The sequence below is a fragment of the Bufo gargarizans genome, chromosome 9 (assembly GCF_014858855.1).
Source record: "Bufo gargarizans isolate SCDJY-AF-19 chromosome 9, ASM1485885v1, whole genome shotgun sequence".
NCBI lineage: Eukaryota > Metazoa > Chordata > Amphibia > Anura > Bufonidae > Bufo > Bufo gargarizans.
In genome coordinates, this window is record NC_058088.1 from 175,402,319 (window position 1) to 175,427,966 (window position 25,648).

General features: G+C 45.4%; 1 protein-coding gene across 2 annotated transcripts in view; it reads right to left on the minus strand.

The window, feature by feature from the left end:
* The window catches only part of ATP2B3 (ATPase plasma membrane Ca2+ transporting 3), a 121,990-nt gene extending 105,835 nt beyond the window's left edge, over nt 1-16,155 (minus strand). For both annotated transcript variants that reach the window (XM_044305820.1, XM_044305819.1), the window contains exon 1: nt 15,954-16,155. In XM_044305820.1, coding sequence (XP_044161755.1) covers nt 15,954-16,155 — 202 coding nt within the window. The remainder of the gene's footprint in view (nt 1-15,953) is intronic.
* Between the last annotated feature and the right edge of the window lie 9,493 nt (nt 16,156-25,648).

Here is a 25,648-nt window from a genome sequence, read left to right on the forward strand (position 1 = left end):
CCAAAACCCGTAAATGGGGTCTGTGCATGTTCTCTAAAAATATTTTGTCACAAGCACCACAAATCTGTAGTATAATATTGATAAATGGTGTATAAGGAATGGATCAGGAGACAAACAGGTTCTGACAGCTAGTGTAGGAGTTAACCTATATAGATCTCTACATGTGAGAGTCTCAAAATAGGGACCATTTGGAAGGAGTGAAGGACTGGGAAATTGGTTCCAACTGAGGAACAGTTGGGAATTATGGACGGCAGCCCAAGAGCTGTGCCAGCAGCAGATGTGAGAGTAGTCTGCCCGTGCCAGTATAGGCGATCATAAACTAGGCTACGTTATTCTTCATGCCTGGCTTACCAAAGATCCTTCAGCAATTCATGCAGAACTTTATGAGACCTCATAGTAACAACTAGAAGAAAGTCTGCAGTACTCCTATTATTATCGTGTGAAATTATCATTGCACATGAAACCAGGATATAGGAGCCTCATTTCTGGAGTAGTAATGCAAAAGCCAATATACTGCTTGATGGAGTGTCTCCTTAACTGAAGGAACATAAAGTAATGGCATATTACGATAAGTGGATGTGGCACTATTGTGTCAACCAACAGATTTTGCTTTGGGCTACTCCTAAGGCCTCATGCACACGGACGTTTTTTTTCACGGTCCGCAAAACGGGGTTCCGTTGGTCCGTGATCCGTGACCGTTTTTCCGTCCGTGGGTCTTCCTTGATTTTTGGAGGATCCACGGACATGAAAAAAAAGTCATTTTGGTGTCCGCCTGGCCGTGCGGAGCCAAACGGATCCGTCCTGAATTACAATGCAAGTCAATGGGGACGGATCCGTTTGATGTTGACACAATATGGTGCCATTTCAAACGGATCCGTCCCCATTGACTTTCAATGTAAAGTCTGGAGTTCTGTTATACCATCGGATTGGAGTTTTCTCCAATCCGATGGTATATTTTAACTTGTAGCGTCCCCATCACCATGGGAACGCCTCTATGTTAGAATATACTGTCGGATATGAGCTACATCGTGAAACTCATTTCCGACAGTATATTCTAACACAGAGGCGTTTCCATGGTGATGGAGACGCTTCAGGTTAGAATATACAAAAAAACTGTGTACATGACTGTCCCCTGCTGCCTGGCAGGTGCTGCCAGGCAGCAGGGGGCAGACCCCACCCCCCCCTGTTTTTAACTCATTGGTGGCCAGTGGGCCCCCCCTCCCCTGTTGTTAACTCGTTGGTGGCCAGTGCGCGCCCCCCCAACCCCCCCCCCTCCCTCCCTCTATTGTAATAATAGCATTGGGGCCAGTGTGCGCGCCCCCCCAACCCCCCCCCCCCCCCTCCCTCCCTCTATTGTAATAATAGCATTGGGGCCAGTGTGCCCCCCCCCCCCGATCATCGGTGGCAGCGGAGTAGAAGATTCATACTTACCTGGCTGCTGGCTGCTGCGATCTCTGTGTCCGGCCGGGAGCTCCTCCTACTGGTAAGTGACAGGTCTGTGCGGCGCATTGCTGTCACTTACCAGTAGGAGGAGCTCCCGGCCGGACGCAGACATCGCAGCAGCCAGCAGCCAGGTAAGTATGAAAATCTTCTACTCCGCTGCCACCGATGATGATTACAATAGAGGGAGGGAGGGGGGGGGGGGGGTTGGGGGGGTGCGCACACTGGCCCCAATGTATTAAAACAATAGAGGGAGGGAGGGGGGTTTGGGGGGGCGCGCGCACACTGGCCCCAATGTATTAAAACAATAGAGGGAGGGAGGGAGGGGGGTGCGCACACTGGCCACCAACGAGTTAACAACAGGGGAGGGGGGGGCCGCACAATGATATTCAAACTGGGGAGGGGGGGGGGGTCTGAGGGGGGGGTCTGCCCCCTGCTGCCTGGCAGCCCTGATCTCTTACAGGGGGATATGATGGGGTTAATTGTACTATCATATCCCCCTGTAAGAGATCGGGTGCTGCCAGGCAGCAGGGGGCAGTCTTGTACACAGTTTGTAGTGTATTCTAACTAGAAGCGTCCCATCACCATGGGAACGCTTCTGTGTTAGAATATACTGTCGGATCTGAGTTTTCACGAAGTGAAAACTCAGCTCTGAAAAAGCTTTTATGCAGACGGATCTTCGGATCCGTCTGTATGAAACTAAAACCTACGGCCACGGATCACGGACACGGATGCCAATCTTGTGTGCATCCGTGTTCTTTCACGGACCCATTGACTTGAATGGGCCCGTGAACCGTTGGCCGTGAAAAAAATAGGACAGGTCATATTTTTTTCACGGCCAGGAAACACGGCTCACGGATGCGGCTGCCAAACGGTGCATTTTCCGATTTTTCCACGGACCCATTGAAAGTCAATGGGTCCGTGAAAAAAAACGGAAAACGGCACAACGGCCACGGATGCACACAACGGTCGTGTGCATGAGGCCTAAGGGTGTTATCCTCTCTGTCCCCTGGTATTTGCCCTTTAACCCCTGTACAGGGATCTGGACTTTACTGAAGGGGAACCACTAGGCCGCTGCCTCCTGGAATAGTCTCTGTGATATGGAGGCTGAGGTTAAGGCCAGCAGAGTAGGTACTATATGAGAAACGGTCTGACGTTAGGGCAAGCAGGGTTGGGTCAATATGGAGGTCAGACAAAGTCAGGTAGTGGAGGATCAGAATCCAGTAAATGGGTAGAAAGTCAGCACATGGGCAGACAACAGGATATGCCATCACTTTATGATTGCTAAAGGTTTGAGCTCTTTGACTCTCACCAATCCTGAGAATGAAGGGGTCGTGGCACTGATTGATAGTACATAAAACCTTTTGCCTTTTTCCCTGCAGCTGGTTCGCTTCACTTGAATGGATCTCTGCTGCAGTTTCTCTAGACAGTAGGTGGCTGGTTTGGTGACTATGAAGGGACTTTTACATTATCACTTTCGGTGGGAGTTTTAGAGGTTGGACCCCTACAGATTTTAATGTGATGGCATAGATTAGCAGTATACAATCATTTTATGACATGGAGATATCCCTTCAGTCCTGTGCAGTACCACACATTTAGGATTCTGATTGAAAAGATGCCATATGTCCAACCTCTAAAGTCGTGTTTTGCTATCCGTACTTCCCCCAGGGGCATAGTATTGATAATATTGGCGTCTTATGTGGCAGAGGAGCTCTGTGTCTACTCAAACACCAAGGTTGCCTGTGAGCAACTTCTACCTCTGCATCAATAATCGTTGCGCCATTGACTGCCCTCTTCTGTGTAATAAGATCTAGCCAGTAGTTGGGTAAAGCAGGGGCATAGAGTAGCAAAAGGGAGTGCATAGGCAGCAGTTGTACACAGGCCCTAGTGTCTGATCGGGAGTTTGTATTGAAAAGATGGGGAGGATGATGGAAAAGTGAGAAATCTAAGAAATTTCTTTGTGGGAAAACTCTGCAGAGATGAGACAAGGCTAAAGTAAGTTGTCATGGTGGTCTGAGCCGAACTGGCAAAGATGAGGAAAGAGAACGTCTACATCAGAGGAGATGTCACTGATAGGTATATAGTATTGTATTCTCCTGTATGTTTGGTAGTGCTAAAAAAACAAGCAGCATGCTGTTGGGAAGGCTGGTCTGCTGCTATGGCTCTCTTCTCACCTCCGCCCCTTTCTCTATATCTTGATTAGAAACAACTTGAGGAGGAAGGAGGACATAAAGTGGCAGCTGGTGCTGGCCACCACAGAGGGTGGCTTCTGGGAAGGTATTTTGTACTGCTATTTAGTGATGCTGAGACAGCATTTTGTTCTGCATTGCAGTATTTGGATTTTGTGCTGCACTTTGGTACTGCTGATCCTTGCCCATGTGTGTTATTCCTACCTACTTGTATTGACCCTACCTGGACCCACTTTCTGTCACTTTGGACCCACCTATGCCATGGGGCCAATTTTTTTTCAGGGCCTACTTTAAGTTCTGAATCTGCTCCTGTCAAAATGTACCTCTTCCATGTAAGAACACCTCAGTATGGTGGACCTGTTATAAACTTTGCATTGAGGCCACGGAGTTTCAGGTTACGCCTCCAGAGAAAAGAATACATCTAGTATTTCTATTGACCTGGTTAAGACCAGTTCTGAGAACTACTCCTTGTAGATCAGAACTGCAAACCTCGGTGAGATGAAGCGAACAGCTTCATGAAAGTTGGAGACCTCAGTTGAGAACACTAATACCGCCAGACACAGCAGCAGCTTTTCCGGGAGATGAAAGAACTACAGATATGAAAGATACTGTGGAGTTGAACAATGCAAATAAGCACAGCACTCACAGTCCTAAAATCTTGTATAAAAGACCAGTCTACAGGGGTACACCTATACTGGTCATAACGAATGGGTATATTTAGTGAAAATGGCATGTACATTATATACAAAGGTCATGGCAAATCTCTGAGAAACCTGTCTATGGAAAAACTGTTCAGTCGTAGTAAATACTAGTTCAATTGTGATCTTCTACATGGCAGATTCTCACCTACCTGGTTTTAAAATGTATCTGTCACAAGGGGAAAATGTGTGCAATAAATAAAAAATGCTTGATCATTACTTAGAAGATCTTGTCCTGGCTGTGGGCAAAAGGCCATGGTCTACCTGCTGGCCACAGTGCAGACACACTGCCGTAAACATCTGGCCAAGGTAAGTGGTTCCTCATTTGTTTACTGGAGTCTCAAATCTCTGGACCCAGGAGCAGAAGCTTCCAAGAAGGAGTGAAAAAATTACCGTACACTTTTTACTTCTGGAGTCAATTTTTTTCTTGGTGGACCAGCGATGGAAACTGCTTCAAATGTTTGATTTCAGAATCAAATTTTGGCCACTGTACCTGTCTTCCAATTGATAAGGAACTGAAAAGGATTGTATGAGATGAACATGACTTTGTTTTTCCACCTCAGTCCCAAGTGAAGGGGCCACACATGACCCGTCGACTACAGTGGTGCTATTTCTGTTTTTTTATTTTTATTATCCTGGACAATTTATTAAACAAGACGACCTCTTTGTAGACTGAAGCCACCCCAATGATCAGCTCATCCCCAGAAATCTAGTTGGAGATCTGCTGTAATTACTGAGAGATGTGCCATGTGGCCACTTAATTCCCCAGCGGTATCTGCTGTCATATTACATAGTGTTCAGTCGAATACCTTTTTACAATGGCTCGCTGCGCTGATAAACATTGGACAGATGGGAAGACCCTTTTAAATTACTGACCCTCTATAAAGACTATAGGCAAAAAACTAAAAGTGGACCTTTTAGCAAGACTATAGAAGGAAAAAGTAACCCCCTATGCTCATATCTTTAGGGCATGTTCACATGGTGGTAATTTCCCTGCATCTAAATCTGTGTGAAATCCACATCCCGTTCTTCTTAACAGCTTTCCAAGTCTCACAGGGTTGTGGATTTTTTTTTGCATGGATTAGAAATCCATTGAATGGGGCTAAAACCCGTAGGGACCCGTGGCAATTCAAACTGCAGATCCATGGCAGAATTCCGAGAGTCAGCCCCCGGATTTTGCTGCAGATTTCAAGTTGTATTTTTCCACACAACTTTATAGTCATGTGAACATACCCTTACAGTAAAAAAATGTGGGTTATTACAATAAGACACAAATCCTTTTTTATTACTACAATAGGGCACAGATGCTTGTTTATTAGGGCAGAGATGTTTTTCGGTTACTGCAAAGAGGCACAGATGACAGGCGGTTACTACTATGAGGCACATATGTTTGGCGGTTACCACTATGAGGTATAGATACTTGGAGGTTACTACAATAAGGCACAGATGCTTTGTGGTTGCTACTATGAGGTACAGATGCTGGGTGGTTACTACGATGAGGCACAGATACTTGATGGTTACTACTATGAGGTACAGATGCTTGGTGGTTACTATAATGAGACACAGATGCTTGATGATTACTACTATGAGGTACAGATGCTTAAGGATACAAATATGAGGCACAGAAGCTGGTTGGTTACTACAATGAGGCACAGATGCTTGGTGGTTGCTACTATAAGGTACAGATGCTGGGTGGTTACTACAATGAGGCACAGATGTTTGGTGGCTGCTACTATGAGGTGCAGATGCTGGGTGGTTACTACGATGAGGCACAGATACATGATGGTTACTACTATGAGGCACAGATGCTTGGTGGTTACTATAATGAGACACAGATGCTTGATGATTACTACTATGAGCTACAGATGCTTAAAGGTTACAAATATGAGGCACAGATGCTTGGTGGTTGCTACTATGAGGTACAGATGCTGGGTGGTTACTACAATGAGGCACAGATGCTTGGTGGTTGCTACTATGAGGTACAGATGCTTGGCAGTTACTATAATGAGGCACAGATACTTGATGGTTACTAATATGAGGTACAGATGCTTGGTGGTTACTATAATGAGACACAGATGCTTGATGATTACTACTATGAGGTACAGATGCTTAAGGATACAAATATGAGGCACAGAAGCTGGTTGGTTACTACAATGAGGCACAGATGCTTGGTGGTTGCTACTATGAGGTACAGATGCTGGGTGGTTACTACAATGAGGCACAGATGTTTGGTGGTTGCTACTATGAGGTGCAGATGCTGGGTGGTTACTACAATGAGGCACAGATACTTGATGGTTACTACTATGAGGCACAGATGCTTGGTGGTTACTATAATGAGACACAGATGCTTGTTGATTACTACTATGAGCTACAGATGCTTAAAGGTTACAAATATGAGGCACAGATGCTTGGTGGTTGCTACTATGAGGTACAGATGCTGGGTGGTTACTACAATGAGGCACAGATGCTTGGTGGTTGCTACTATGAGGTACAGATGCTGGGTGGTTACTATGATAAGGCACAGATGCGTGATGGTTACTACTATGAGATACAGATGCTTGGCGGTTACTATAATGAGGCACAGATGCTTGGCGGTTACTACTGTGAGGCACAAGTGCTTGACGGTAACTACTATGAGGCACAGATGCTTGGCAGTACTCATGAGGAGGCCCAGTTTCTCAGAGTAGTTGCAACTATATAATGCTGATAGCATCTGCTAGTAGTGTAATGCCCCAGAGGTGCATTACCACTTCTGCACCCTGCTACTATCTCTAAAGGGCTAGTATAATGTCATCCTATGTATTAATTTCCAGGTTCTGCAAAATGTGTATTCATAATATTGTTATGTAACTGTTCACGTGTAATATGCCTGGTTCACCAGCAGGTGGCAGCATAAATGGCAGAGCTATCTTACAGAGAATGGAGCTTTCTATTCTATTCTAACACCCCCTTTGTGGTGTGGTGGGTGTGTCCCACTTGCTGCAGGGAAGGTGGAGTTCAAGTTAGGAGCCAGTGGAGAGTACCCCCTGCTAGGGGTAGGCAGCAGGAGCCCGTCCCTGTTGGACGAGCCCTGTCTGGACCAGCTAGAGCACCTTCAGCTCTGCTGGACATGGAGGCAGAAGCCTGAAGCCTCAGTGACCAGGAGTAAAGTGTTCCCTGCATAAAGCTAGAGACAGACCAGATTACTAAGTTAAGTACAGCCTAAAGAAGAAGCTGAGTTATATAGCTATCCTGTTAGCACAGCAGAGCCAGAGAACGACAGACGTAGCAGATAGGAGTTTGCCTGCCACAGTTAATGCCAAAGCCTGCTGGAAACCAAGACAAAGCCTGTAAATCATTCAGAGAAAAGTTCATCACAAGGTCTGGATTCAATTTATTTCATCAACCCCTTCATCAACTACCCCCTTTGTCTGCTTCGGATGACAACGCCTGGGTTACAGCATATCCAGGTAGGAGCACCATGACACGTGCACCAACATTAAGGAACATTATAGGCTACCCTATACCACTCTGGCATTCCTACACCTGGATACCATCAAACACTACATCACTAAAAGGGGCCCTGTGTCCTTGTTGCTTCACTGCAACTGGCGTCACGACAAAACATGTACTTTAAGGGACCCATGGCCGTTTGGCGCTTTTGTCGCAGTAGTTCTTTAGACCCAGTCACAAAGGATGGTTCAAAAGCTCGCAGTGGCTCAGCAATACACACTCAGAATACAACTATGAGTTCCCACTATAGCGGTTTGGTCGCCCCGGTCCTCTGAACACCGTCTCTCTTGGCAGCTTGAACTGTGCCCACATTCTGCTCTTTCTCTGCCACCTCTGACTCCTCTCTCAGGAACTTGACTTCACCACTTTCTGGCTCCACTCTACCGCACACTGGAGCCCACTCTTAGGCTCCACATTTAACAACTTACCTGTGTCCAAAACACCCTTTTTTAAGCTCCTCCCAGGAACAGTTGATGCCTCTGATCCTGCATGGCTGCCATCACAGTGTGGTCACTACTACAGGAAGTCATTAACTGCTGTGGAGAAGAATGCTTCAGGTCATGCAGAAGAGAAATCTGAGGTATAAATTTACAGCACTGAGGGCAAGGTATCTTTGTTGGACTATAGAAAAGTGGTTTTGCCATCGGAATTAAGCTTATTCCACACAACTGTGGTCATAGCAAGTAGCAAATGAGGTTTCTAAGACGAGCCAATAAAATTTCTGATCAATCCTGCAGTCATCACAGACGTCTTAAATTTGGCTCTGGCTGCTTATTATCGGTTGGACTAGTTAATTTTTTGGCATATCCATGGCCACCTTCAGAGGAATATTATTATTCTCTGGATCATCATAGAAACACAACATTTATTTCAGAGGAAAAACGTTCAAAACCTGAGTCTACCCTCAGGAATTATAGACAGTAAGTAGGTCAGTGTAATAAATGTGTTACTTCAAAGAATATACTTATTTCTGGTCCTATGAATTCAGGCTCTCGACAATATGGCTTATATATCAAAGAGATCTGCCAAACAAACAACACATTCCTCTTCTGTAATTGGAAGGTAACAATATCAAAGACTCCATATAAACTAGGAACAAAATCAGCGGTTTAGCTGTTGTTGATGAGGAGTAGCTTTCTGTGGGCAGACTTCAGGGTGATTGGACAGACTGAAGGGTGGTCGAGCTTAATAGAGGTTGATCGGACAGACTAGAGGTTGGTTGCACAGACTGGAGGGTGGTTGGAAAAACTGAAGGATGTTTAAACAGACTGGAGGGTGGTTGGTAAGACAGGTGGGTGGTCGAACAGATTTGGACAGACTAGATGGGGCCCAGAAAGACTGGAAGGTGCGTGGAAAGACTGAAGAGGGGTTTAAAAGACAGAAGGTGGTCAGAAAGACCAGCAGGTGGTTGGACAGACTAGAGGATGCTCAGAAAGACTGAAGGGTGGTCAGACAGTCTGGAGGGTGGTTGAACAGACTGAAGGATAGATGGAATGACTGGATAGTGGTCAGAATGATTGGACAGACTAGATGGGCTTCAGAAAGACTGGGTGGTTCTCATAAAGTCTGGAGGGTGGTCAGACTAGAGAGTGATTGGAAAGACAGAGAGTGAACGGACAGACTAAAGAGTGGTTGTACAGACTATAGGGTGGTCAGACAGACTGGAAGTGGTCGGACAGACTGGAAGGTGGTTAGAAATACTTCAGGGTATTTGGAGAGACTAGAGGTTGTTTGGAAAGACTGGAGGGTAGATGGAAAGACTAAAGTGTGACCAGGCCTCTTGATAAGTCGGTGGCATGGGTTACTCTAGGCCATCTGATATTTTTATATCTAACTACATTAGTGATAAAGAATAAGACTAACCAGGAATCGCAATAAAGACAACGCTTATGCTGATGAACATACCTCCTCTAAAACTATGCAACAAAAGGTCACATTCATGATTAGAAAATTGCATGTCAAGATAAATAGCTATTTTCAGATTTATGAAACCAGCCTTCTTACAAATAACACATCCGATAAAAATCAGAGAAGACTCAGGATATCCAAGAAGGATGATTGGTTCATCTTAACATAAAGATGTGAAACAAGGGTCTACTATGATAATTTTAAATTAAAGCAACACTTTCTGTGGGTTTACCTAGACCAATGGTGGCTGAACGGTGCATCCTGATCTCCTGGGGGACCCTAAAGTATGGACCAGTAGATCACCAGGCATTTTTCTGCCGGTTTTGGAAACAGAAGTGGGAAGTGTCTTTCAGTGTGCCGTTACTATACTTTTCTAGTAAAACGTCCAAGTGCCATTATTTGGTGTAGTTCTCACACCTTCCCCAACAGATAATATAGAACAAGCAGATTGGAGAAACAGCTGTCAAGTATGAAGAAGGAATGAATATGGAGCAATAAGTATGTAACTGAGAATGCCAACCACCCCTAATGGGGCTCTGGGGCAACAGCATCCTCCATGTGCCACATGTTGTTAATACTGTGGCATGTGCTTTTCTGCAGTGTCAACATGTGTTGCTTTCCTCTTGCTTGTGATTTCTTTCTGTCAGCAGGAGGTAGAGAAGAGCAGTGTTAAGTTGCATCTGATAGGATACACAGGAGATTCTGCACACAGCACACAAAGATACAGTAGTATAGTGTGCATCAGAGGAGTTTCATAGCTTTGCTGTTGATAATTGTATGGACTTTCCTACTATCACTGCACTCCTGCTTTCTTGGATAAGGCACATTGGTGGACATACAAAGGAAAAAGGAGGACAGAGCTTTGTTGGAAGGGATCTCTGTACTGTCAGGTTGGGATTTGAGAGAAGCAGATGTCATCCTGTAGCTTACAGAAAGTCGGACACACAGAAGACTGATCTCATGTCTACCCAGGAGAGCAGGGCCTGCACTAGTAGTCAGGTTGGAGATCGCATGACACAGCTGCCACTAATGAAAGGGTTCAAAATGTATGGATGCAGCTGAACTGGGATGAAACACATTACACATTGCACTACTAGAATACTACAAGTGAGTTAGCACACAGGAAAGTTCTTTAATTCTAGCTGTATAGATCTTATTGTAGTTAGCTCCTCCTAGTGGTGGCTAATGGAAGACAGAATCTTATCATTTTACTTTATGGCTCTTTGTGTGAGAAAAACACAACTTCGATCCCCATATAGATATCTTATGACATTATGGTGGACATTAAAAAAGTATTCCCATGAGGGACATTTATGGCATATCGATAGGATATGCCATAAATGTCTGACTGGGGCCAGAAAAGAATAGAAAGCAAGCTGTGCATTCACAGCTATGGGTCTTCCAAAAATTGCCAAGCCAGACATTTTTGCAAGTCCCATGGCAGAAGTGGATTTTGGGACCCCTATATTGATAACGTATGCTCAGGATTAGGTCATTAGTATCTAATTGGTGGAGTCCAACACCCGGCAACCCTGCTGATCAGCTGTCTGTATATTTTTATATATAGTTCCAGAAAACCCCTTTAAAGGAAATCTGTCACCTGGATCATCGCTATTCATGTAAAATATTTCTTTCTGTGATTCTTGTCTTCTATGTTCAGAAAATCCACTTTGTTTGCTATGCAAATCAGCCAGTAAGGTGCCCAGAGGGGTGTTATTTTCTCTTGAAGGATCTCAGGAACACCTCCATCTAGTGTCCAAGCTTGACCTCATGCAGAGCCCAAGCACGCCTCTTTCTGGCTTAGACATGACGCCCCTGCTGCACCGTGTCCGCCCACCCCACCGCTCAGTCACAATCAGACCATAACCCCCGCCCACCATCTCCTTGCACGCATATGCAGTGGTGAACACTACCTGTGCCTGTGCCCTTCGTCTCCTTCTGAGGGTATCTGCCTCAACTTTGGAACTGGGCATGCGCCGATCAAGGAGGTTGGTGGGGTAGGTTATGGTCTGATTGTGACTGAGCGGTGTGCGGATGTGGTGAGGTGGGGGCGTCATGTCTGAGCGAGGAGGAGGAGGCGGACTTGAGCACTAGATGGAGAAAATAACACCCGTCTGGGCACCTTACTGGCTGATTTGCTTACCGAACAAAGCAAATCAGCCAGTCTATCAAAGCAAATCTATCTTGAGATAGAAGATCAGCCAGTATCTTCTATCTCAAGATAGAAGACAATAATCGCAGAAAGAAAGGTACATCTGGAAATGAGGTACTATGCGCTATTAGGCAACATTCTTACAATGAATCGCGATGTGACAGATTTCCTTTAATGGACAGATGGCCGCTTATGCATGGGGTCCTCTTAATTCACTGCTATGGGAATTCAAAAAATAGCCACGTGTGCTCGCTTGCCTATTTTTGGAGCCCCATAGCAGTGAATTGAGAGGACCCCACGCCTCTGCAGTGTGCTCTCCAGTCATGTTGAGATAAGAGCAGGTCCCAGTGGTTGGACCCGCAACGTTTAGATATCTATCCAAAGATTATGCCATAAATGGTTCGAATGGGAGTAATTCTTTAACTTTATAGATAAAATGAACATTTGGCGGAGCTCTGAATGGTAAATGGGTTTTTCTGTAGAATCAGATAATTTTTGCAATACGCACCTGACCTGCCAGTTGCTCTGATTATACGTCTAAGTGCATCCAGTCTTCCTATGCCGTGACCAGGGGTGCACCACCAATGAGGCCACCTCAGGCAGCACCAGGTAGAGGCGAGAGGGGGGCAGCAGAAGGGTCATGGGCAATGAGTGCTTTCATTGTGGTAAAGGGGTTAGGTTAAAAAATTGGCATGGGGGGGGCGCTGTTTCATGGGGGGGGGGGGCAGCAGAAAGGCTAAGTGCACCCCTGGCCGTGACGTAGCGTCCTGGGACGTACATGGACAAAGCCGGTAGTCACCTGTTGCTCAGTTCCTCCCATGATATTAAATTGATAGTGAGAGACAACTTCATCAAGACACCAGTTTCACGACACTGCAGGGACCTGTTGACTCCAATTTCCCGTTTACTGTTACTCGGCTCGTATCCATTCTGCTCAATGTTCTCATTGAATTATATGGGCAGTGCACATCCCTTGATGACGGTCCCGGGGGTATAGAATTGTCTATTTTCTCTACACAGGTCACTTATAACACAATTTTACCGCATACGGGTGATGTAGCTGAGCTGTGCTTACTCTCTGCTGTTGTCTCAGGATTTCTCGTACGGGCTGCATGTGATGTCATAAAGGATCATTGAGAAATTCTGGTGTGAAATGCTGGATTTCATCCTAATTCCTTGTGGGGAGGTAGGTGGTAGCGATGCGGTGAGACATAGGACACAAGCAGGTGAAAGTCCAAAGGCAGTGTTTTTTGTTGGCTTTGGTTTTTTTTTTCCGGTCCGTATGCGGAACCATTCATTTCAATGGAGCCACAAAAAAACGGAAAGGACTGTGTGCATTCCGTATCCGTGTGTCCGCCAGTCCGTTCCGCGAAAAAATAGAACATGTCCTATTCTTGTCTGTTTTGCGGACAAGGACAGGCATTGTTTCAATGGATCCGAAAAAAAAACGGAAATTACTCTGTGTGCATTCTGTATCCGTATGTCCGCAAGTCTGTTCCGCCAAAAAATGGAACATGTCTTATTCTTGTCACATGGATGTCATAAATTTTTCTTTTGTGGATCCGTGTTTTACGGACTGCGAAATACATATGGTCGTGTACATGAGCCCCTATTCACACTTTCAAATAAAACATAAACAGCAAATAAAACATAACAGAGACAGTTTTTTTTGCGGCCCCTTGCGGAACCATTAATTTCAATAAAACTAAAAGAACTCTAAGCATTCTGTATCCGTATGTCCGCAAGTCCGTTCCACAAAAATAGAACATATTCTATTATTGTCCGTTTCAGGCACTGTTACAATGGATCCGCAAAAACACGGATGCAACACAGACGTCATCCGTTTTCCCGTTTTTTTATAAAAAATATTGAGCCTTTCTGTCACAAAGGGTTAACTGTTTAGCGGTGTGAATCATTTACCTTCACTCATCCAATAACCCTTATCTCTAATTTACTAAGAGGTCATAAACACATATTTAAAGACCCTATTACACGGAGCGAATATCGGACAGATTCTCGTGCGTGCGAGTGAAAATTAAGAGAATCGTGTAATGTAATAAGTATGAACGACTGAAAGATAAACGATAAATTGCTCGTTTCTCGTCCATCATGATCTTTCAGCAAAAATGTTTTTTATCGTTCCTCGTTAATAGATCCGTTCGTATAATATGTAGTCGCCTAGTCGCTAACGATCCCCTGCATTGCTCAGGGGAGTGGCAATAGGTGTGTCTTCGAAATATACATGTTTTTTTCCATCGGCTACTTTGAAACTGGCCCTGCAGTCCCTGCCTGTGTAGTTCTACATGGTTGCTTGTCCCCTCCTGGGCTCGCATTGCCTTAAACGCCAAGCTAAGAGAAGCTTGATGCCAGGAAGAAGTTCCTAGGATTAAAGTAAGAGACAGACTACAGCTAAACTAAGTTCCAGCTGAAGAGGAAAAGTTCCTATTTACTGCAGCTAGCATAGCAGAGCTGAGAAAGCTACAGATATAGCAGAGCTGAGATTGTTGCAGAAGTGTTTGCCTGCCAAAGTTAAGCCAATATCTGCTGATGACCAAGATAAAGTTTGGAAGCTGTTTGGATTACAGTTTATGCCAAGTAAAGCTGCGTTCAACGTTACTACAAGTCTGGACTACATTTATTCTACTTATTCATCATCGAAGTTCAACTACCCTTTTTACACTGCTTCGGACCACTTCACGTCTGGGATCCAAGGATATCCAGGTAGGAACACCGTGACACGTGTATACAACATCTACTGAGACTGTAGGCCACTCTGCACCACTCTGTCAATCCTACATCTGGGTACCCACACTACCATCTACAAAGGGGACTCCATGTCCTCGTTTCCTAACAGCAACTGGCGTCACGTTTACTTGCTCTATAAGAGGGACATATAGTGGGTCCGTTGCAGAGTGAAGAGTCCCACTGCCAACCTACCATTCACTCCACAAAAAGATCTATGGCAGCTATGCCTGGCTCAACGTTTTCCTGCTTTCCATGTCTGTCTCAGCCAGCTTACAGGTGGCGACAGACAAATCCTGGGTTTTACCATACAGAATACAATCTGCTGGGCGACAGATACATATTTTCCCAGACCTTTTCCTGCAATTTCTCACATCCTATAAAGTAAATTAGGCTCATGTGATATAAGTAGTGATCAAATTACTAAAATTAAACCAGACAACCCTTTCCTCTAGGGCAGCTTTCTTGCTGATGAGCTTCTCATGGGTGGGTCTACTGGGACCACCCCTGAGTTATTATGGGTGGGGAAAGTTGTGACTACAAGGGGAATGGTGCATTAGATTACCATACATTGGAATCAATGGGCCATCCAATGCATTGACATCCAAGGTGCTTCAGGGGGATAACTCCTATTTGTAGAAAACGGTATGAAAGGGGGACCTTTTTCAATTACATCTAAATATATATAAGGGCCTCCGTAAAAAGGGGCAATACCTTGCTATCCTCACTTCAACATCAAAGATTGGCAGCCATCTTGCTTCTAATCATTGTCAACACTATTAAAAGGGGGTCTGTCGGCAGTTTTGACCATGCTAAACTGTTGACAGAACTAGGTCGAGGTTGGGTAGAGCAGTACAAACATATCTTTTGTAAAACCTATATCATAAGGGGGTAGCGGACATGTGACATTTTATTCTGACAGGTTCTGCACCTGCAAGTGTCCAGGAGACGGAGCTTCACTGTGAAGTGCTCTTTGCATTCAGCTGTTTCACAGCTCCTCCCCTTTGCTCTGAGTGACAGTTGTACTGCTCTCCTAGTTGGATGCTGCAGCTGTCACTCAGAGCAGAGGGGAGGGGCTTTGAAGCAGTTCACTTCACAATAAAGCTCCTCCTCCTGGGCACTTGCAAGAGCAAAATCTGGCAGAATAAAACTGCATATTCTCTCTATCCCTGATATTAAAAGCTCCACGAAAGATATGTTTGTGCTGCTTTCCCCAGATCCTAGCTAGTGCTGTCAGCAGTTTAGCTGTCAAAACTGCTGACGGACTCTCTTTTTGTAAATCAATCCTGTTCACCACCACTGGCTATGCACAAACATTGGTTCACACTTTACCTTCAGTGGGGGAAGTCTTCAGTCTCCTACACAGGCCATGGACATCACCGTAACTATCTTGTATTTTTTGAATGGCCTCAGCTCCTCGCAACTCCATGAGGGAGCGCAGCTCCTGCAAAGTGCAGCCAAAACCTCCGGCATGGTTCTGTTGACTCCTCTGGTTCTTTGGGTAAAAATCCACTGAGCTGTTCAGATCTCCCATCTTGATCAACTGTTGTTATTTCCTGGCCAAGGAGCGTAGGTATCGGCGTGAGTGTGTGAGTATTTTGTTTTCCAAAACGAGCCGCCACAGTCTGCAGGCTTGGTATCAGAGGGTGTGCCAGATAGATGATGGGCCTGGAAAAATAAAGAATTGGTGGATTGAATATTATTACATCCTCCTCGCCATATATAATGTATAGGCTCTTTAATGCATATTGACGTCTCAGATCTCATTAAATCAATAGGAGCCTCTATTAAAAGGGTTGTCCCACGAAAAATATTTTACAGTTTTCAAACCAGCACCTGGATCTGAATACTTTTGTAATTGCATGTAATTAAAAATGTTGTATAACCACTCAGTTATTCACTGAAATCTATCTGTATAGCGCCACCTGCTGTTTGCTCTTTTTCTAATTTCTCTGTCCTGCTCATCCTTCAAAAGCACATGCTCTATCCTTCAATTGCCACCAGCTGCAGCATAAAGGACACACCCCTAAGAAAGGATAAGCCCCCTAATTTGACAGCTTAAAATAAATCAAGCAGAGCAATTGGAGCAGTGAATGGGGAGATCTGTGGATCCATGTGAGGTACAGGGCAGGTTCTAGCTATCTTACATTACATTATTTATGGGATAACCCCTTTAAAGTGACCATGAAGATAATTCGACATGACGATTCAATGAAAAAAATAAGTGATTGTCCACCTTAAAGTAGCACTCCCACAAAAAGTTTTATTCTCTGACCTCTTAGAATGGTACATGATGTAAATTGTAGTGAAGGGAATCTTACCAGTGACTTACCAGTATTTGTGAAGTTATAACCTCCCTTCTAATCCTCAGCCGTGTCATGTGACCAACACTCTGATCCCCAACTGACACAGGACAGGAAGTCAGTTACTTCTCTATTCATTCCTATGAGACTGACATTGAGGCTTCTATAGGAATACATAGAGAAACGGGAATCCCGTCCACACATACGATGCTGTATTATTTGGAGAGTCAGATTGCTGGTCACATGACACAGCTGAGGATCAGATGGGAGGTTATAACTCACAAATACAGTCACTGGTAATGATGGGTTCACATCAGCATTATGGATACCGGTTTTGTTTTCCGTTGTAACATGGTTATAACGGAAAATAACGGAATCCATAAGACGGAAGTCAAAACGGAGGCCTTTAAGAGGCGTTCCGTTTTGGTCCGTCATAATAGAAGTCTATGGGCAGCATAACGGATCCGTCCTGGTTTCCGTTATGCAGGACCTGACTCCTGCATAATGGAAACCAGGACGCAGCCGTGCTGCAGTTGCGATGCAGCCACCTTGTGACCCAGCACTGCGCGGCTGTACAAGCCACAGCAGCATTACATTAACTAATTGAAACCACATTGTTTATTTGGTCTTCATTGTTAATGGTCGGGTGGTTTGGCACGCTACCACCTGTCCATTAATATGGGACTCTCCTTAGTTAGTGCATACCCCTATAGTGCGGTAAGTAGTGGTGGTGGTGCAATATAATCATCTGTACAGCTCAGGAGTCTCTTTCATATAGACATGTGCTATGAGAACACTAACCATTGCAGCCCCCCATCTGCATTCTTCTTCACAGCCTCCCTTCCTTGACTATATGCTGCTACTTTATCATTAAAATGTTAATGATCTCATTTCTAACAGCAAACTGCAAGGGTTAATTATTGCTAAAAGGGTTAATATAATTTATTTTGTGCACCGTGCATCCTACATGGCTGAATATATAAGTCAAAGAAGTAGTTCATTCTAGCCGTTCAAGCTAGGTTGCCAGGGTGTTGTGCTGCTCACGCCCCTGCCTGGTTAGTTTTGTCTAGTTTAGAGTGGAGTCTGGCTCTGGGTGTGGATGAAGCTACAGCTTGTGAGCCTGGCTGAAACCTGTGCGAAGGAAAGAAAACTTTACTCCAGGAAAAACAGCATGCTTGCGGAGAAGCTGCCAAAGCAAAGCAATTGTGCCAAGAGAAAGCAGGATATATACCCACAGACAGTAAAGATAACCTTGACTTTGCTGCATGTGGAATGGGTTGTAGCCTCAGGCACCTACCACATTTTATAGATACTTGCATGCCTGCGATCAATTTGGGAAGATTGCATAGTGTTTAGATTGAAACTCAGGGACTACTACCTCTATTATTGCCACTGCCTATACACAGCAATAGGAAAAGCAAGCTCTGTGAAATATCTTCCTGATATATGCTTGTACTGCATCACCCATTATCCGCAGTAAAAAGACTGTGCTTTGCTATCATATCATAAGATCCACCATCAAAGGCATCCCACCTAACACCAGGCAGCAGCCTAAAAACAGTCCATGAAGTGCCCTGAGGGAAGAAAGGTTATCACCGTGTACTGTGAGTACTACTACCACCATCATAGCCAATACCACACCTCCCTCTGGGTCGCTGCACATCATAAATCGACCAAAATTTATAATAAGAGATCAGAAAGGAGATTAAAGAAGTGCATAGGCCCTAATCAAAAAATCGTGGGGTCCTTGTGACCCATAACACGGGCACCAGCCATGTGCCCTCCACATCTCGGTGCAGACCCATCGACTTCAATGGGCCCTAGATCTGCAAGATGCGGCAAAGATAGGAAGCATGGATCCAGAAGCACACAGAAGGGCTTCCGCGTTTTTTCGGGTCCGTGCCGCAAAAGATACGTTGAACATTTCCTATCTTTCCCCTCTTCTTGTGGATCTGCTGATCCATTGAAGTCAATGATGCGGAGGGCACACGGCTAGTACCCGTTTTTTGTGGACCAGCATTTTGCGGTCCTCAACATGGGCACAGTGGCCCCATAGTTGTGTGAATAGGAGCTTTAATGTGGCGAGGGACCCTGTGGGCCCCCTGGTAAGTGCGCCCAGACGCAACTGCCACCACTGCAACCCCAATAGTTACACCTCTGTCTTGTGCCAAGGAAACAAACTTCAAGGCACGTCATAAAATACATACCATTCAGGACAGTTGACCACTAAAGGGTCACATAAGAGGTGCAACAGGTCTGTCAGTGGCAAATTGCTGATGGTTTCCAGTTTAAATGCTCATTAGTTTTGGCATGTATCTCAAGTTCGTACAAGTTTGTGAACAGGGAACTGCAAGCTGCCAAGATGTATTCTGTAGTCAGTAATTGTGACCTTTGTGTATAGCAGAGCTGATCGACAATATCTGCACGCAGCTTTGGAGCAGCTGATGGTTCTCCTCCACTAGGCGCCAACAGCTTACATCTTGACGGAGCAGCAGATGCATGGTGATTGGTGGCAAGCACGCCGGTGAGGACCATAAATAGCAAGCACTTTACTAGGATTTCCTACAAGCAAAGCTAATTGTGAATGATAATTTCCCCCTTAACTTAATGACTGTCTGTCTATACTTAATTTCCCCAAAGATAAACAAATACGTATCAGTCTCGTTGAACTGAGTGCCGAGGAGCACGTCTCCTGCCTAAAAGAGACGCAGCTTCCACATGATGGAGGAAAATATACACCAGAGGACCCCCAGAGCATTGAAAGGGTCAGTTCTCTATCAACAACATTTACATAAATCACTAGTACAAGCAAAGACAAGAAACTTTGTAATATATATTATTAAAGAATAATGCCTCTTTCTCCACTCATCAGCCGCTTATCTACCCCTTGTCTTCTGCGCTGCTCACTCACTCTCAATTGCTAAAAGTTTTCTTGAGATGAGACAGCTTTTCAGCTTCACTGAGGGATCAGGTTATAGTTGCTGCCCACAGAACTAGGGGGAGGAGGAGGGGCAGAGACACACACACACTGCTCCTTCCAGTAAGTGTTTAACTACCTCACCCCAGTGCACTATTCACATCTGCACAGCTCAGTACTGCTACATAATGTCTTCCATGCTGCTGCAGCTTCTGTGTGACAGAGATAGGATACTTAATTTCCTGAAAGATAAACAAGTACAGATCAGTCTCGTTGAGCTGAGTGCCGAGGAACACATCTCCTGCCTAAAAGAGACACCGTTTCCACATAATAGAGGAAAATATACACCAGAGGACCCCCAGAACATTGAAAGGGTCAGTGCTCTATCAACATTTACATAAATAACTAGTACAAGCAAAGATAAGAAACTTTGCAATATATCTTATTAAAGAAAAATGCCTCTTTCTCCACTTATCAGCCACCTCTCTACCCCTTGTCTTCTGCGCTGCTCACTCACTCTCAATTGCTAAAAGTTTTTTTGAGATGAAACAGTTTTTCAGCTTCACTGAGGGATCAGGTTATAGTTGCTACCCACAGAAGTAGGGGGAGGAGGGGGTGAAAGAGGGCAGAGACACACACAGACACTCTTTCTAGTAAGTGTTTTACTACCTCACCCCAGTGCACTATTCACATCTGCACAGCTCAGTACTGCTATACAAGGTCTTTCACACTGCTGCAGCTTCTGTGTGTGATAGAGATAGGAGCAGGATCTCCTCTTTTCTGTGTATGGGAGACATCATAGCAGCTAGTCTTGACCCCTACATTCAAGATCAATTCAATATGGGGTGGAAACTGGTGATAAATGCAGGATATACACTCTCTGGCATTGTCCAATCAGGCCTCATGCACACGACCGTTGCTCGGCCATTCCGTTCATTGGGGACCGCAATTTGCACGGCACTATCCATGCGGCTGCTGCAACTGATCCAGGGCCCAGGGTCAACTTGAATGGGTCTGTGATCCGTCCACACCACAAAAAAATAGAACATGTATTTTTTTGCAGTGCGGAGGCACGGAGAGAGACCCCAAGGAAGTACTCTGAACGAGTCCGCATTCGTATTGCGGGGTGCACACTGGCCGGTTCCCGCGTATTGTGGAGGCTGTAATACTTACACGGCCGTACAAGGCCTGAGACAGAGAAGAATGCTCCCAAATAAAGTCCAGAGAATTGATTCTAACAGTCAAAATCAGCCAGGATGGGCTGGCCCTACTGGTCAAGAGACTTCCTCCTTGATAGTCAGGGTCTTCTTGCCTGGCCTTGCCGATCTTGAAGTTGTACCGTTGCTCGAACATCGATGCAAGAGCAGAGGATCAGCTGCTGCTACCCGAGCGCTTGCGCTGCTGACCTGGTGCCTCAGAGGGGCCAAATGTCCCTCTATCTCTTGGTGTAGAGGCACATGGTAGACCTGAATTTGTATTGGGGCCCATGAGCTTTAATTTGACACCTCCGATGGGGAAATTTACCTGTTTAGGATCGTGTTGTAGACATCATCATCACACAACCTTCACTGGGGATTTCATTCATGAATGCAGCCACATCTAACAGTCACAGGCACCACTGCGAGTCCGAGCTGAGTGAGGGGGCCAATCCATGGACGTTGTCGTTTCCAGTTTCAGTTGCAAACTGCTGTTGTGACCCAGTCAGGGGCAAGCACACCTTGTGTCTCCGCTGCACTGAGAAAACCTGCGCAAAAGAAAAGAAGACGTGTCAGCAGAAGTGTCACAGAGAAAGGCGCAACATCTTTTTAGCACAAACTGATAGTAACCTTCTACTAGGAATAAGGGCTCGTGCACACGACCGTATGTATTTTGTGGTCCGCAAAAAACGGATCCACAAAAAATACGGATGACGTCCGTGTGCATTCCGTATTTTGCGGAATGGAACAGCTGGCCCCTAATAGAACAGTACTGTCCTTGTCCGTAATACGGACAATAATAGGACATGTTCTATTTTTTTTCGGAACGGAAATACGGACATATGGAAACAGAATGCACATGGAATAACTTTCTTTTTTTTGCGGACCCATTGAAATTAATGGTTCCGCAAAACAAAAATGTAACGGACACGGAAAGAAAATACATTTGTGAGCCCTAATAAAGGAAAGTGACATCATAGAGTCGGAAGAATAGATGCTCCAGAATTGTTATTACATGGGGGGCGCAATACATGTCAGGAGAGGGGACGGGCAATGGTGTACCACCAATGAGGCGAGGTGAGGCGTTTGCCTCAGGCAGCACCAGGTAGGCTCAAGAAGGGGGCAGCAGAAGGGAATTATCAGTGGGTACAGTATGTGGCGCCAGGGGTGTAGCTATAGGGGAAGTAGGGGAAGTGGCTGCTTTAGGGCCCTGACCCAGAAGGGGCCCATCCAGGAGGAGAAGGGGCCCCTCAACAGTATTACACAATGAAATGATATACAGTGACAGTACAGACAGTGTATAAAACGGATGGAACAGCTGCCGGGCCTGGCCTGAGAGAGCGGTCTTTACTAGCCACAGGAATGGGGGCGGCATTAAAGGAAGGGGTTGCGAAAAAAATTCTGGGGGAGGGGGCCCCCACTCAAAAATTTGCTGTGGGGCCCAGTCACTTCTAGCTATGCCACTGTGTGGCGCTGTATTACTCTGTATGTAGTGTTTTCCAAGTATGTCTTTAACAGTAGGGCTGGAAAGAAGAGGTTTGGTTAAGAAATTGGCATTGGAGGGTTGGAGTGCCGTTTCAGGTTTTGCCTAGGGCAGCAGAAAGGCTAGGTGCACCCCTAGTGACGGGTCCCCTTTAAAGGCATAGTACATATGGTTTAGAGGGAGTGGGGACATTCTGAGTTTTGCCAGGACACCAGGGGCGCCCTTAGCCTTTCTGCTGCCTGAGGTGGAAACTGAAACGGCGCCTCCCCTCCAGCCATATTGTTAAAGGTATACTGTGATACAGTTGAATATAGAGAGATGAGAGCTTCCACCATGGAAGCGCTCATTTCCCAAAGTACTGCCACCACTCTGACTTGTCTCTAGGCCTCGCCGCCTGAGGCAATCGCCTCACCTGGCCTCACTGGAGGTGCGCCCCTAATAGTTCTCTCTTTTCCATAACACCACTCATACTCTTCCCCCTAATTATACCATCCCTTCTTTCTATTTAATGTTTTATTAATAATACATTTATTAAAGTATAAATGAAATCCATAAAATAACAAAACACAAGAAAAGTAAAATCAGCTTCGATCCATTTGCTGATTTAACCGCGCGCAACATATGCCTCCATCAATTAAATTCAATTATTCAGCTTTATTGCTCTTCATTATTATTTCAAACCTCCCACTTCGGTATAACCGAGAGTACATTAGGAGCGCTCCATATACAGCATCGTTACATTAAGCCGCCGATTCCCCCCAGTGCTCTCTATGCTGAGAAACTGGATGCATATTTAATCACGCTTTATCTTCCTATATATTATGCACTCTCATAGGGCAAGGACAACTTTCTTATTGAGATTTCACAGTCTTAACCTTGGCTTGGATCCTTTTATACTTGAAGTGACTTTTCTCCATCTTCTCTTTTGTGCAGAGAGACAAGAAGAGTCAGAAGATGAGATGACGTGAGCCCTCTTGGTGGCGCTCAAGGGTGGACCAACTACCCTAGGGTCTCAACCATTCGGAGACTTCCAATGCCACCTTCCCACCATGTATAGTCAGCATTACATTTGAATCATACTTCGTTGTGGCTGTCCTTGTATTATGGTACTGTATAGAGCGGTATTATTTGAACACCATATAGCAGAGGTCTTAAAGGGGTTGTGCAAGAATAAGGGGCTTTCGTTAACCCCCCCCCTTCCCCACACTTTACCGGATCTGTAAAGGGAAGATGACTTACCTGCTCATGTGAACAAAGCTGGCCATCCGAGGGCAGGGCTGGACAAACAGGAAATATCTAGGAGCACCAAAGGCACAGTGCGGCTATCTTGGATGGCAGAATAGGAAACCAGGAATTACATTTTTTCAATTGGTCTTAAAAATTGTCAAGAGTTTTTGTTCTACAGCCTTCACTTTCAGTGTATCTACAGAATAATGATTTGTGTTTTACACTGAATCCGTCCGGGAGCTGATCTGATGCCTCGATGTTTAGCCCTTATCTCTGAACTAAGCTCATAAACACTCATCATGGCGAAGTCCTTATCAGTTTGATAAGAATATTGCTTAAATGTGTGTTTAGGAGCTGTCAGGAGTTCAGGGCTACATATTAAGCCGCCAGAGAAGCTTCCTGACAGATTCAGTGTAATACAAAAAAGTAACAGTCTGCAGATACAATGTAAACATCTGCTTTGACATATCCACAGCCAATTGCTGGCCATGGCGGAGACCGGATCCCCTTGCATCATGTATTGACCTAAGGGGAGTCGGTCACTGCCGCGGCCAGAGATTGGCTGCGGTGATGTCAAAGCAGATGTTTACATTGAGGGAACCCAGCGGAGCATCGCAGGCCTCGAGGAGAAGGAGCGTAGAGCCAGCACCGGGAATCAGGTAAGTCCTCTTTCTTTTACAGGTCTGGTAAAGTATGTGGGGGGATCACCATTCTGGCACAACCCCTTAAAAGGCTATGGACAACTTTGGGGGCAATTTTTTTATTCTTGTATTCCACTAATTTATTACTTTTCATTTGCTCTTTATTAAACATTCGTAAAAGTGTTTTTTTCTACAGCCTTCACTTTCAGTGTATCTGCAGACTGTTGCCTTTTTGCATTACACTGAATCCGTCAGGGAGCTGCACTGACGGCTCAATGTGTAGCCCTTAGCTCTGAACTCCAGACAGCTCCTAAACGCTCTTTGAAGCCATATTCTTATGAAACTAGTAAGGGCTTCGCTATATGAGCTGTTGATTCAGAGATAAGGGCTATGTATCAAGCTGTCAGAGCAGATCCCTGACGGAGTCAGTGTAAAACACAGAGCATTAGTCTGCAGATACACTGAAAGTGAAGGCTGTAGAACAAAAACATTGGAAAGTTTTGAGACCAATTGACAAAATAAAATAAAATTCCATGATAGCTGCACCCCTTCTGAAAGTACCTGATGCACTGTGCCATAGGTACTCCAAGACTTTTCCTTCTTGTCCAGCCCTGCCCTCCGATTGGCCAGCATTGCTCACATGAGCAGTCTTGGCCAATCCGATGGCAGCAGGAAGTGTCTTGGACTACCACAGTATGCACCAGTTTGTCTAAGGCTACTTTCACACTAGCGTTCGTCGGTCCGCTCGTGAGCTCCGTTTGAAGGAGCTCACGAGCGGACCCGAACGCCTCCGTCCAGCCCTGATGCAGTCTGAATGGATGCGGATCCGCTCAGACTGCATCAGTCTGGCGGCGTTCAGCCTCCGCTCCGCTCGCCTCCGCACGGACAGGCGGACAGCTGAACGCTGCTTGCAGCGTTCGGGTGTCCGCCTGGCCGTGCGGAGGCGTGCGGATCCGTTCAGACTTACAATGTAAGTCAATGGGAACGGATCCGCTTGAAGATGTCACCATATGGCTCAATCTTCAAGCGGATCCGTCCCCCATTGACTTTACATTGAAAGTCTGAACGGATCCGCGCAGGCTACTTGCGCACTTGCGCACTTGCGAAATTTTTTAAAGTTATTAATGCAGACGGATCCGTACTGAACGGAGCCTCCGTCTGCATTAATATGATCGGATCCGTTCAGAACGGATCCGATCAAGCGCAAGTGTGAAAGTAGCCTAAGATGCAGTGTGGCCATCTTGTATGGCAGAAGAGGGG